The sequence below is a fragment of the Nerophis lumbriciformis genome, linkage group LG27 (assembly GCF_033978685.3).
Source record: "Nerophis lumbriciformis linkage group LG27, RoL_Nlum_v2.1, whole genome shotgun sequence".
Classification (NCBI taxonomy): domain Eukaryota; kingdom Metazoa; phylum Chordata; class Actinopteri; order Syngnathiformes; family Syngnathidae; genus Nerophis; species Nerophis lumbriciformis.
This window is the reverse complement of record NC_084574.2, coordinates 3,050,001-3,064,756: the sequence shown is the minus strand read 5'-3', so window position 1 is coordinate 3,064,756 and position 14,756 is coordinate 3,050,001. Positions and strand designations below refer to the sequence as shown.

The window sequence follows — 14,756 nt, the reverse complement described above, 5'->3', positions numbered from 1 at the left end:
TCTTCTTTTCTCTTTTTTCTTCCCTGGGCACCTGACAGTTTTGGCCGTTTTGACATCTTGTGTTGATTTTTTGATGTGGTGACGTCCAAAAAGAGTCATGATACGGGAAGGGAGGGGGCGCACCGTGCGGGGGGGGAGGGGGCTTAATGTTGTAACAAATAATATTTCTATTAAATAGGCTTTACTTTGCATTTTAATTAATGTGGGATTATTTTTTGTATTTAGAAATAATAGTACCAACTTTTTCTTTTTTTCTCTCCAACATTTGTGGCACTGGCGTGGCGCCCCCTGATGGACGGCGCCCTTAGCATTTGCCTATACGGCCTATGCCACGGGCCGGCCCTGGACTTTGTCCATCCATTTGAATGGGAATTTCCTGGAAATTTAGGAATTTCGGGAAAACCGTGAATCTTTGAAAATATTGACACTAGCACAATTGTCCTAGATGGTATGAATGGCTAGAATTTTTGCAATCGGTTGAAAAATGTAACAGATAAATTCCTGGAATTTCGGGAAAACCGGGAATTTGTATGTAAAAAAAAAAAAAAAAAAATAGGAGCATTGGTTGTCCCAACTACGAGGAATATTTTTGAAAATGTTGACTGTGAAACATTTCCAGGACGAAGTGAAAACGGCTTTGGAAAAGCAAGAATTCTGGGGCCCATTCATGTCCCAGATAACTGGGAATTCTGGGTAATTTTTGGGGAACCAAACGTTTTTAGACTCGGAACGGTTCCGGTGGGATGAAAACTGGTCTAATAAATAAACAGATGATTTATTTTGTACACAATTCTGGATATGGACCGATACAAAACTTGTATGGTGATACGGAGATGATATCATGATACTAACCTGCATGGACAGCTCCTCATCACAGTCCGTGGTGAAGTCATAAATGGCCTTGCCTTGCACGCCACCTTCACCTTCAGACTGCTCACCCAGGAACCCTGCATCAACCCACCCACCATTAGACCCCAGCAAAGCATGGTGGTGCTGACTTCACTGTCCAGGTAAAAAAGTAGGAAAACAGGGTTCCTTAATGGAGCGTCATACCCGTCTGTCTTCTCTCCACAAACGCTGTAGGAAAGATGCCTTCTCTGCCATTGTGTCGCCCGCTGCTCCACTCCTGGCTGATGTGCTTGGTGACCAGGACGCGCTCGCCCGCCAGGAAGGACAGCTCCTCCGGCGACGTGCCCTGGAAGGCGTACGACGCCACCGCCCACTCCGCCGAGGACTGAGGGACGAGACAGAAACACCATCATCCCTCCGCTTTCTCCGACAGCGTCAAAAGTAAAAGTTGGCTACCTGAGCCGGTTGGACCGCTTCTGCTCGGGGAGGAACCGCCATGCCTGTGGGTAAATGACACACTCACCTTATTAAAAGTGCCGTTGCACGACATAAATGCAACATTTTATCCAAGAGGACACTGAGGGCACAAGAAAATCATACAGTAGTGTCCACCGCTAAGGCAACAGCTAACATTAGCAAGTGTTTTCTTTTTGTGGCAGTTTCTAGCCATGTGTTAGAAAACACATGTTATCCAAGAAGAGACTGAGGGCAGGCAGTCACAGATTTGTTGAGGAGGCAAGTGATTGTTGCTAAAAGTCTCACCAGGAAGTGCTATCCTTGTAGTCTGCTGCTGTGGGAGATGTTCCAGGACTTGGACAAAGTTGAGAGGGAATATTCCAGTCTGGACGCCCATCTGTCCTCTGGCCCACTCCTGGTCCAAGTACTCCTTCAGCTGGATCACGTCGCCCTCGGAGAAGGTCAACTCCTCGCTGCTCCCGCCCTCAAAGTCAAACCTGGCCACGCATCTTGGACCACTTAAAAAGGACATTATTACGGTTATGATTATTATTTTTAGAATACAACAATACTAGTGATAATTATTATTGTTATTGCTGCTATTGTTATTATATTTATAATTAGTATTGTTATTATATTGTAATAATAATAATAATAATTATTGTTATTATTATTACTATTATTAAAATAATAATAATGATTGTTGTTATTATTATTATTACTATTGTTAGTATTATAATTATAAAAATAATGATTACTATTATTGTTATTATTATTAAAGGTAGTCCGTTTGTGGCTGAGAGGCAAGGAACCTACCTGACTTTATGATTATTGTTATGTTTATAATTATTGCTACAGCTATTATTATTATCTGTATTATTATTATAATGATTATTATTTTTGTTGTTATTATTACTATTATTATAATAATAATAATTATAATTATTGTGGCGCAGATGCAAGGAACCTACCTGACTGATTATTATGTTTTTTTATTATTATTATAATTATTATTGTTATTATCATTACTATTATTATAATAATAATAATAATTATTATTATTGCTGTTATTATTGTTACTATTAATATTATAATAATAATGATTGTTATTATTGTTACTATTAATATAATAATAATAATAATAATTACTATTATTATAGATAGCCTGCTTATGGCTGAGAGGCAAGGAACCTACCTGACTTTGATTATTGTTATGTTTATAATTATTGCTATAGCTATTATTATTATTATCTGTATTATAATGATTATTGTTATTATCATTACTATTATTATAATAATTATTATTTTTGTTGTTATTATTATTACTATTATTATAATAATTATTATTGTTATTGTGGCGGAGATGCAAGGAACCTACCTGACTGATTATTATTATGTTTTTTTATTATTATTATAATTGTTAGTTATTATCATTACTATTATTATAATAATTATTATTATTATTGCTGTTATTATTGTTACTATTAATATTATAATAATAATAATAATTATTATTATTATTATTGCTGTTATTATTGTTACTATTAATATAATAATAATAATAATATAATAATTACTATTATTATAGATAGCCTTCTTATGGCTGAGATGCAAGGAACCTACCTGGCTTTATGATTATGTATATTATTATCATTATTATTATAACAATTATTATTATAAATGTTATTGTTATTATTACTATTATTATCATAATTATTATTATAATTATTATAAATATTGCTATTGTTAATGTTACTATAATAATAATAATAATAATAATTACTATTATTATAGATAGCCTGCTTATGGCTGAGATGCAAGGAACCTACCTGGCTTTATGATTATGTATATTATTATTATTATTATAACAATTATTATTATAAACATTGTTATTATTATTACTATTATTATCATAATTATTATTATTATTGTTAATATTACAATTATTATAAATATTGCTATTGTTAATGTTACTATAATAATAATAATAATTATTATTATTATTATTATTATTATTGCTATTGTTATCTTTATTATTATTATCATTATAATTATTATTATTACTATTATTATTATAATAATTATTATTATTATTACTATTATTATTGTTATTATTATTAAAGGTAGTCTGTTTGTGGCAGAGATGCAAGAACCCACCTGACTTTTACTTCTGGTTTCCTTTCAGACGAGGCCTCCGACTGATTGGAGAAAAAGATGATGTGATCAAACATCAAACGTGATGTTTATAGTGCAGAATGATGTTTATAGTGCAGAATGATGTTTATAGTGCAGAATGAGGTTTATAGTGCAGAATGATGTTTATAGTGCAGAATGAGGTTTATAGTGCAGAATGATGTTTATAGTGCAGAATGATGTTTATAGTGCAGAATGATGCTTATAGTGCAGAATGATGTTTATAGTGCAGAATGATGTTTAGAATGTAGAATGAGGTTTATAGTGCAGAATGATGTTTATAGTGCAGAATGTTTATAGTGCAGAATGATGTTTATAGTGCAGAATGATGTTTATAGTGCAGAATGATGTTTATAGTGCAGAATGATACTTGTAGTGCAGAATGATGTTTATAGTGCAGAATGATGTTTATAGTGCAGAATGATGTTTATAGTGCAGAATGATGTTTATAGTGCAGAATGATGTTTATAGTGCAGAATGATGCTTATAGTGCAGAATGATGTTTATAGTGCAGAATGATGTTTATAGTGCAGAATGATGCTTATAGTGTAAAAACTGAGGTGAAAGTACATCTCACCAGTACTTGTACGAAGCTGACAGGGAAGAATCCAGTGGAGTTGTGCAGGCAACCTCTGTACCATTCACTGTCCACCTTCTCCACCCTGCTGATGATGTCTCCTGCCTGCAGAGCCAGCTCTCCTTCACCCTCTGAGGAAAAGAAATACATTTCAACAGCAATATATGACATTTATACAATACTTTTCTAGGTACTTATATAGAAGTAAAATAGTTTGTTTATTATTGTTTTAATAATATCCATCCATTTTCTACCACTGGTCCCTTTCGGGGTCGCCCGAATCTCAGCTGCATTCGGGCGGTAGGCGGGGGTTTTTAATTATATTTTGTTGTAATTCTTGTATTGTAAACAATATTCTGCAAAATATTACAAAATGTATATAATTTGTATTCTATTGATATATATTTCAAAATAATAGTTTTATTAAATATTATTTTGTAATTATGTTAGAAAATATTAAAAAAATTATAAAAATTTTAAAATACTTTTATGAATGTTATAGATAATTTGTATGAATATTTGTTATCAATATCATTTATGTATATTTCCAAATAAGTTTTATCGTTAATAATAAATTGTAAATAATATTCTATAAAATATTTCAAAATGTATTTAATTTTTTAAATGTTTAGGGTGTATTTTTACTAATATATTATAAATGATATTGTATAAAACATTTCAAAATGTATTTAATTTTTTCAATATTGTTATAAATGTTTTTGTATAAATGTTACAAATACTTTTTTTAAATAAATGTTACTATTTGTTCTTTATATATTATCTATGTTATTAATATTAATTATATTCATTACTAAATAATAACATTTTCTTGTATTATATTGTAAATGATATTCTATAAACTCTTTCAATATGCATTTACTTTTGTTAATGTTTATGATTTATTATTTCAAAATTTATTGAATTTTTGAAATGTTTATGATTTATTATTACTAATATACTATAAATTATATTGTATAAAACATTTCAAAATGTATTTCATTTTTTCAATATTTTTACATATGTTTTTGTATAAATGTTATACTTTTTATAAATGTTACTATTTGTTCTTTATATACTATCTATGTTATTAATATTAATTGTATTCATTACTAAATAATATAATTTTTTTTTGTATATTGTAAATAATATTCTATAAAATATTTCAAAATGTATTTAATTTTTTAAATGTTTAGGATGTATTTTTACTAATATATTATAAATGATATTGTATAAAACATTTCAAAATGTGTTTCATTTTTTCAATATTTTTACAAATGTTTTTGTATAAATGTTATAAATACTTTTTTTTAAATAAATGTTACTATTTGTTCTTTATATACTATCTATGTTATTAATATTAACTATAATCATTACTAAATAATACCATTTTTTGTATTATATTGTAAAAAATATTCTATAAAATCGTTCAATATGCATTTAATTTTGTTAATGTTTATGATTTATTATTTCGAAATGTATTGAATTTTTGAAACGTTTATGATTTATTATTACTAATATACTATAAATTATATTGTATAAAACATTTCAAAATGTATTTCATTTTTTCAATATTTTTACAAATGTTTTTGTATAAATGTTATGAATACTTTTTATAAATGTTACTATTTGTTCTTTATATACTATCTATGTTATTAATATTAATTATATTCATTACTAAATAATACTATTTTTTTGTATTATATTGTAAATAACATACTATAAAATCTTTCAATATGCATTTAATTTTTTTTAATGTTTATGATTTATTTTTACTAACGTATTATATTGTATAAACATTTCAAAATGTATTTCATTTTTAAAATATTTTTATAAATGTTATTCTAAATATTTTTTATAAATGTTACTATTTATGTTATTTATATTCAATACTAAATAATATATTTTTATTAGCATATAATACATAATCTATAAAACGTTTCAAAATGTATTTATTCTTTTTTTTAATAAATGTTTGTTTTTTATTTATTCTTTTTTAATAAAATTTAATTTTGTATTTATTAATATTAATATATTTTAAATAATATTGTATACATTTTTTCAAAATGTATTAAATTTTTCTTTTGATACATTTTTAAATAATAGTATTATTTATTACTATTAATATATTTTAAGGTATTTATGTGATAACAGTACATTTAGTTAATTTGCTGGCATGCTGCGAGCTTAGGCGTTCTAAAAGATGAAGAAAAGATGCTGACCTGGCGTGAAGTCATGCAGAGCTTGAACCGTCAGCACATTTGAAGCCTGCAAACAACAACTTCACTCGTTCAAAAATGCATGAAAGGTCAAAGTGGAGTTTTGCATCGGTCACCTGCGACGGCGTCACGTGGAAGTCGGCGTGCAGAGGCGTGATGACTTGCAGGCGAGACTTGTGGACAAGACCTCTGGCGTGTCCCACTTGGCACTGGAACGTGTCCTGGTTGACCTCCTCCAGCAGGAGAACAACTTGGTTTTTCTGCGGCAACAAGCAAAATGTCATTGTGCAGTACCCCACCGCATCCTGCAGGTGGCGCTCTTTTACCTTCAGACATACATTTGACACTAAATACAGAAGACCATCATAAAAACTGCAGTTATTGAGGAAATTCCCCAAGTGGGGTGTGCATGTGACAAGAGTGCAAAACTCAGGACTGCAAAAAAAGCTACTCAAAGATCCTGTATATGACAGGAGCGCTCTACTGAACACAAAAATGCTAGTCGAAAAATCCTCTAAATGATGCCGTTTTTAAGAACCTACTTACTGCGAAGAGGCTCGTCAAAGATCCTCTATATGACATGTTGCTTTTAAAGACCGAATTTAAAACATGCTAGTCAAAGATCCTGTATTTCAGTGGTTTTCAAACCTTTTTCCCCACCAAGTACCACCTCAAAAAAAACCTTGGCTCTCCAAGTACCACCAGAATGACCAACATTCAAATACAGTAGCGTAGTAAGACTAAGTATTAATCAAAAACAAGGCAGAGGTTTTATTTAACGAGAACGGTATATTTAATCACAGTTTGAACAGTAACACTGTGTTTGCATATTTAATTAAGTGATTATTTGGCGTACCACTAGTTTAAGAATCACTCCCCTATAGGACAGGAGTGTTTTGGCAATTTTAAGAACCTACTGTGTGAAAAGGTAATCAAAGATCCTCTACATGCTTTTAAAGACCAACCAGAAAAATGCTAGTCAAAGATCCTCTATTTGACGAGATCTGAGTTGGCTCACAGTACAAAACTGGTGCAATTAATAATAATAATAATAATAGATTTTATTTGTAAAAAGCACTTTACATTGAGTAAACAACCTCAAAGTGCTACAGTGTATTAAAAATAAAATACAAAAAAAATAAAAATAATAATAATAATAAAAAGACAATAAAAAATAAAAATAAAATAAAATAAAAACAGCCAAATAGCTAAAACTACTATGCATATATCTAAAAACAAAGTTTTTTTTAAGAAGAAGGGTTTTTAATAGAGATGTCCAATAATATCGGCCTGCCGATGTCGGCCGATAAATGCTTCAAAATGTAATATCGGAAATTATCAGTATCGTTTTTTTTTATTATCGGTATCTTTTTTTTTAAATTAAATCAACATAAAAAACACAAGCTACACTTAGTGCACCAACCCAAAAAACCTCCCTCCCTCATTTACTCCCTCATTACTCACTGGTGCAATTAATAATAATAATAATAATAGATTTTATTTGTAAAAAGCACTTTACATTGAGTAAACAACCTCAAATTGCTACAGTGTATTAAAAATAAAATACAAAAAATGAAAAATAAAAATAATAATAATAATAATAATAAGATAATAAAAAATAAAAATAAAATAAAATAAAAACAGCCAAATAGCTAAAACTAGTATGCATATATCTAAAAAAAAAAAAGGCTTTTTTAAAAAGAAGGGTTTTTAATAGAGATGTCCGATAATATCGGCCTGCCGATATTATCGGCCGATAAATGCTTTAAAATGTAATATCGGAAATTATCAGTATCGTTTTTTTTATTATCGGTATCTTTTTTTTAAAATTAAATCAACATAAAAAACACAAGCTACACTTAGTGCACCAACCCAAAAAACCTCCCTCCCTCATATACTCCCTCATTACTCACTGGTGCAATTAATAATAATAATAATAATAATAGATTTTATTTGTAAAAAGCACTTTACATTGAGTAAAGAACCTCAAATTGCTACAGTGTATTAAAAATAAAATACAAAAAATAAAAAATAAAAATAATAATAATAATAATAAGATAATAAAAAATAAAATAAAATAAAAACAGCCAAATAGCTAAAACTAGTATGCATGTATCTAAAAAAAAAGGCTTTTTTAAAAAGAAGGGTTTTTAATAGAGATGTTCGATAATATCGGCCTGCCGATATTATCGCCGATAAATGCTTTAAAATGTAAAATCGGAAATTATCAGTATCGTTTTTTTTATTATCGGTATCTTTTAAAAAAAAATTAAATCAACATAAAAAACACAAGCTACACTTAATGCACCAACCCAAAAAACCTCCCTCCCCCATTCACACTCATTCACACAAAAGGGTTGTTTCTTTCTGTTATTAATATTGTGGTTCCTACATTATATATCAATATATATCAATACAGTCTGCAAGGGATACAGTCCGTAAGCACACATGATTGTGCGTGCTGCTGCTCCACTAATAGTACTAACCTTTAACACTTCATTTGACTCATTTTCATTCATTACTAGTTTCTATGTAACTGTTTTTATATTGTTTTACTTTCTTTTTTATTCAAGAATTTTTTTTAAATTTATTTATCCTATTTTATTTAACCTTTAACACTTAATTTTTACTCATTTTCATTCATTACTAGTTTCTATGTAACTGTTTTTATATTGTTTTACTTTCTTTTTTATTCAATAATTTTTTATTTATCCTATTTTATTTAACCTTTAACACTTAATTTTACTCATTTTCATTCATTACTAGTTTCTATGTAACTGTTTTTATATTGTTTTACTTTCTTTTTTATTCAAGAATTTTTTATTTATTTATTTATCTTATTTTATTTAACCTTTAACACTTCATTTTACTCATTTTCATTCATTACTAGTTTCTATGTAACTGTTTTTATATTGTTTTACTTTTTTTATTCAAGAATTTTTTATTTATTTATTTATCTTATTTTATTTAACCTTTAACACTTCATTTTACTCATTTTCATTCATTACTAGTTTCTATGTAACTGTTTTTATATTGTTTTACTTTCTTTTTTATTCAATAATTTTTTATTTATTTATTTATCTTATTTTATTTAACCTTTAACACTTCATTTGACTCATTTTCATTCATTACTAGTTTCTATGTAACTGTTTTTATATTGTTTTACTTTCTTTTTTATTCAATATTTTTTTATTTATCCTATTTTATTTAACCTTTAACACTTAATTTTACTCATTTTCATTCATTACTAGTTTCTATGTAACTGTTTTTATATTGTTTTACTTTCTTTTTTATTCAAGAATTTTTTATTTATTTATTTATCTTATTTTATTTAACCTTTAACACTTAATTTTACTCATTTTCATTCATTACTAGTTTCTATGTAACTGTTTTTATATTGTTTTACTTTCTTTTTTATTCAATAATTTTTTATTTATTTATTTATCTTATTTTATTTAACCTTTAACACTTCATTTGACTCATTTTCATTCATTACTAGTTTCTATGTAACTGTTTTTATATTGTTTTACTTTCTTTTTTATTCAATAATTTTTTACTTATCCTATTTTATTTAACCTTTAACACTTCATTTTACTCATTTTCATTCATTACTAGTTTCTATGTAACTGTTTTTATATTGTTTTACTTTCTTTTTTATTCAATAATTTTTTATTTATTTATTTATCTTATTTTATTTAACCTTTAACACTTCATTTTACTCATTTTCATTCATTACTAGTTTCTATGTAACTGTTTTTATATTGTTTTACTTTCTTTTTTATTCAAGAATTTTTTATTTATTTATTTATCTTATTTTATTTAACCTTTAACACTTCATTTTACTCATTTTCATTCATTACTAGTTTCTATGTAACTGTTTTTATATTGTTTTACTTTCTTTTTTATTCAAGAATTTTTTTTAAATTTATTTATCTTATTTTATTTAACCTTTAACACTTAATTTTACTCATTTTCATTCATTACTAGTTTCTATGTAACTGTTTTTATATTGTTTTACTTTCTTTTTTATTCAATAATTCTTTATTTATTTATTTATCTTATTTTATTTAATCTTTAACACTTAATTTTACTCATTTTCATTCATTACTAGTTTCTATGTAACTGTTTTTATATTGTTTTACTTTCTTTTTTATTCAATAATTTTTTATTTATCCTATTTTATTTAACCTTTAACACTTAATTTTACTCATTTTCATTCATTACTAGTTTCTATGTAACTGTTTTTATATTGTTTTACTTTCTTTTTTATTCAAGAATTTTTTACTTATTTATCTTATTTTATTTAACCTTTAACACTTCATTTGACTCATTTTCATTCATTACTAGTTTCTATGTAACTGTTTTTATATTGTTTTACTTTCTTTTTTATTCAATAATTTTTTTAAATTTATTTATCCTATTTTATTTAACCTTTAACACTTAATTTTACTTATTTTCATTCATTACTAGTTTCTATGTAACTGTTTTTATATTGTTTTACTTTCTTTTTTATTCAAGAATTTTTTATTTATTTATCTTATTTTATTTAACCTTTAACACTTCATTTTACTCATTTTCATTCATTACTAGTTTCTATGTAACTGTTTTTATATTGTTTTACTTTCTTTTTTATTCAAGATTTTTTTTTAATTTATTTATCCTATTTTATTTAACCTTTAACACTTAATTTTACTTATTTTCATTCATTACTAGTTTCTATGTAACTGTTTTTATATTGTTTTACTTTCTTTTTTATTCAAGAATTTTTTTAATTTATTTATCTTATTTTATTTATTTTATTTTATTAAAAATGACCTTGTCTTCACCATACCTGGTTGTCCAAATTAGGCATAATAATGTGTTAATTCCACGACTGTATATATCGGTATCGGTTGATATCGGTATCGGTAATTAAAGAGTTGGGCAATATCGGAAATCGGCAAAAAGCCATTATCGGACATTCCTAGTTTTTAAGCCTTTTTTTAAAAGCATCCACAGTCTGTGGTGCCCTCAGGTGGTCAGGGAGAGCAGAAAGCCCGGTCTCCCAATTCCATTTTCTATAGTGTTCTGGGCAGTTCACATCAAGCCCTGTAAAATCTGCCTAGCAACAAGAGTCATGACCAGGAACAGGAATCCTAGCAATTGTGTGGATCAATGTTCCTGCGCCTGGTTTTCCTTGGTTCTACATTCAGTTTTTCCCACCTGGAATGACAGTTCTCCTGTGGCGTCGCCGCTGAAATCTGAGGCGGCGATCCCATGAGGCAGTTGAAGCTGTCGCAGGAACACAGAAAAGGTGAAGCACAGCACAGGTGAAGCACAGCACAGGTGTGCGCGACGGGAACCAAACCCTCACCGTGTACTTGTTGTAGAGACGCTGGCCCGGGGTGGGTCTCGGGGGCAGCACGGGTATTCGCCTGGAGGGTTTTTGCGTTTGGGTCTTAGGCGGCGGGGGTCGTCCTGGTCCGGGTTTGGCCGGAGGTGGGCGCGGCGGAGGGGGTCTTCGTAGACTTTGCGCCCTGGAACGCGGTTTTCGTTTTTTGTGGGAACGCATCAGGAGGTCAGCGTGTTTACTTACCGAGTTGGCGGCGACGCGGCGTACTTGTCGGTGAAAGGTGCCTGCGGAGGAAGCGCACACCAGGCTGGTAACCTAGCAACAGCAGTCGGCCATGTTGACTCACCTGCACAGGTATGCTGGGTAAGGACTTCTGTTTAGGGACACCTGGAGAAGGTATGGAGCCTACGGGCTTCTGGGCAGGAAGTGGAGGAGCGTTACCCTGCAGGCTCTCTGACAACAAATACTACAATCAGTGGTAATACTACACTCAGTACTACAGTCTACTGCACTTACAACTACAGTCAGTACTATAATCAGTACAACAGTCTACTGCACTTACAACTACAGTCAGTACTATCATCAGTACAACAGTCTACTGCACTTACAACTATAGTCAGTACTATCATCAGTACTACAGTCTACTGCAGTCTACTACAGTCAGTAGTAATACTACAGTCAGTATTACAGTCTACTACAGTCAGTAGTAATACTACAGTCAGTACTACAGTAAGAACTACAGTTAAAACTACAGTCAGTACAACAGTCAGTATTACAGTCTACTACAGTCAGTAGTAATACTACAGTCAGTACTAAAGCCTACTACAGTCAGTAGTAATACGACAGTCAGTACTACAGTAAGTACTACAGTTAGAACTACAGTCAGCACTATAATCAGTACAACAGTCGTTATTACAGTCTACTACAGTCAGTAGTAATACTACAGTCAGTACTATAATCAGTACAACAGTCAGTATTACAGTCGACTACAGTCAGTAGTAATACTACAGACAGTACTACAGTCTACTACTGTTAGTAATAATACTATAGTCAGTACTACAGTCTAGTACAGTTAGTACCACAGTCTACTACAGTCAGTACTACACAGTCTACTAAAGTTAGTACTACAGTCTACTACAGTTAGAACTACAGTCTACTACAGACATACAGTAGTAATACTACAGTCTTCAACAGTCACTACCAGTCTACCACAGTCAGTAGTACCACAGTCAGTACAACACACAGTAGTACTACAGTTAGTAGTACAGTTAATTTCACAGTCAGTACTACAGTCTACTACAGTCAGTACAGTACCACAGTTTACTACAGTACTACAGTCAGTCCTACAGTTTACTAGTCTACTACAGTCAGTCCTATAGTTTACTAGTCTACTACAGTCAGTACAGTACCACAGTTTACTACAGTCAGTACTACAGTTTACTACAGTCAGTGCAGTACTACAGTCAGTCCTACAGTTTACTAGTCTACTACAGTCAGTCCTACAGTTTACTAGTCTACTACAGTCAGTACAGTACCACAGTTTACTACAGTCAGTACTACAGTTTACTACAGTCAGTACAGTACTACAGTCAGTCCTACAGTTTACTAGTCTACTACAGTCAATCCTACAGTTTACTAGTCTACTACAGTCAGTACCACAGTTTACTACAGTCAGTACTACAGTTTACTACAGTCAGTACAGTACTACAGTCAGTCCTACAGTTTACTAGTCTACTACAGTCAGCACAGTACTACAGTCAGTACAGTACTACAGTCGGTCCTACAGTTTACTAGTCTACTACAGTCAGTACAGTACTACAGTCAGTACTATAATTTACTACAGACTATTACAGTCAGTACAGCACTAGAGTCAGTACCACAGTCAGTACTACAGTCTACTACAGTCAGTGGAGTAGTTCCTCTATACAATGTGTTATAGTGGTCCAAGTTCCACTACACAATGTGTTAAAGTGGTCCAAGTTCCTCTATACAATGTGTTAAAGTGGTCCAAGTTCCTCTATACAATGTGCTATAGTGGTCCAAGTTCCTCTACACTATGTGTTAAAGTGGTTCAAGTTCCTCTATACAATGTGCTATAGTGGTCCAAGTTCCTCTATACAATGTGTTAGTGGTCCAAGTTCCTCTATACAATGTGTTAAAGTGGTCCAAGTTCCTCTATACAATGTGTTATAGTGGTCCAAGTTCCTCTATACAATGTGTTAAAGTGGTCCAAGTTCTTCTATACAATGTGTTATAGTGGTCCAAGTTCCTCTATACAATGTGTTATAGTGGTCCAAGTTTCACTACACTATGTGTTAAAGTGGTCCAAGTTCCTCTGTGCAATGTGCTATAGTGGTCCAAGTTCCTCTACACTATGTGTTAAAGAGGTCCAAGTTCCTCTATACAATGTGTTAAAGTGGTCCAAGTTCTTCTATACAATGTGTTATAGTGGTCCAAGTTCTTCTATACATCATGTTAAAGTGGTCCAAGTTCTTCTATACAATGTGTTAAAGTGGTCCAAGTTCTTCTATACAATGTGTTAAAGTGGTCCAAGTTCTTCTATACAATGTGTTAAAGTGGTCTAAGTTCTTCTATACAATGTGTTAAAGTGGTCCAAGTTCTTCTATACAATGTGTTAAAGTGGTCCAAGTTCCTCTATACAATGTGTTATAGTGGTCCAAGTTCCTCTATACAATGTGTTAAAGTGGTCCAAGTTCTTCTATACAATGTGTTAAAGTGGTCCAAGTTCTTCTATACAATGTGTTAAAGTGGTCTAAGTTCTTCTATACAATGTGTTAAAGTGGTTCAAGTTCTTCTATACAATGTGTTAAAGTGGTCCAAGTTCTTCTATACAATGTGTTAAAGTGGTTCAAGTTCTTCTATACAATGTGTTAAAGTGGTCCAAGTTCTTCTATACAATGTGTTAAAGTGGTCTAAGTTCTTCTATACAATGTGTTAAAGTGGTTCAAGTTCTTCTATACAATGTGTTAAAGTGGTCTAAGTTATTCTATACAATGTGTTATAGTGGCCCAAGTTCTTCTATACAATGTGTTAAAGTGGTCCAAGTTCCTCTATACAATGTGTTAAAGTGGTCCAAGTTCTTCTATACAATGTGTTAAAGTGGTCCAAGTTC

General features: G+C 30.3%; 1 protein-coding gene across 1 annotated transcript in view; it reads right to left on the bottom strand.

Moving 5' to 3' along the window:
• The window catches only part of sh3d19 (SH3 domain containing 19), a 56,523-nt gene that overhangs the window by 3,972 nt on the left and 37,795 nt on the right, over positions 1–14,756 (bottom strand). The window contains exons 7-18 of the mRNA XM_072916347.1: positions 11,970–12,076; positions 11,867–11,907; positions 11,645–11,807; positions 11,494–11,562; positions 6,408–6,551; positions 6,295–6,340; positions 4,076–4,206; positions 3,463–3,503; positions 1,612–1,823; positions 1,306–1,349; positions 1,054–1,234; positions 853–947 (exon numbers count right to left, since the gene is read on the bottom strand). Of these exons, the coding sequence (XP_072772448.1) occupies positions 853–947; positions 1,054–1,234; positions 1,306–1,349; positions 1,612–1,823; positions 3,463–3,503; positions 4,076–4,206; positions 6,295–6,340; positions 6,408–6,551; positions 11,494–11,562; positions 11,645–11,807; positions 11,867–11,907; positions 11,970–12,076 (1,274 nt within the window). The remainder of the gene's footprint in view (positions 1–852; positions 948–1,053; positions 1,235–1,305; positions 1,350–1,611; positions 1,824–3,462; positions 3,504–4,075; positions 4,207–6,294; positions 6,341–6,407; positions 6,552–11,493; positions 11,563–11,644; positions 11,808–11,866; positions 11,908–11,969; positions 12,077–14,756) is intronic.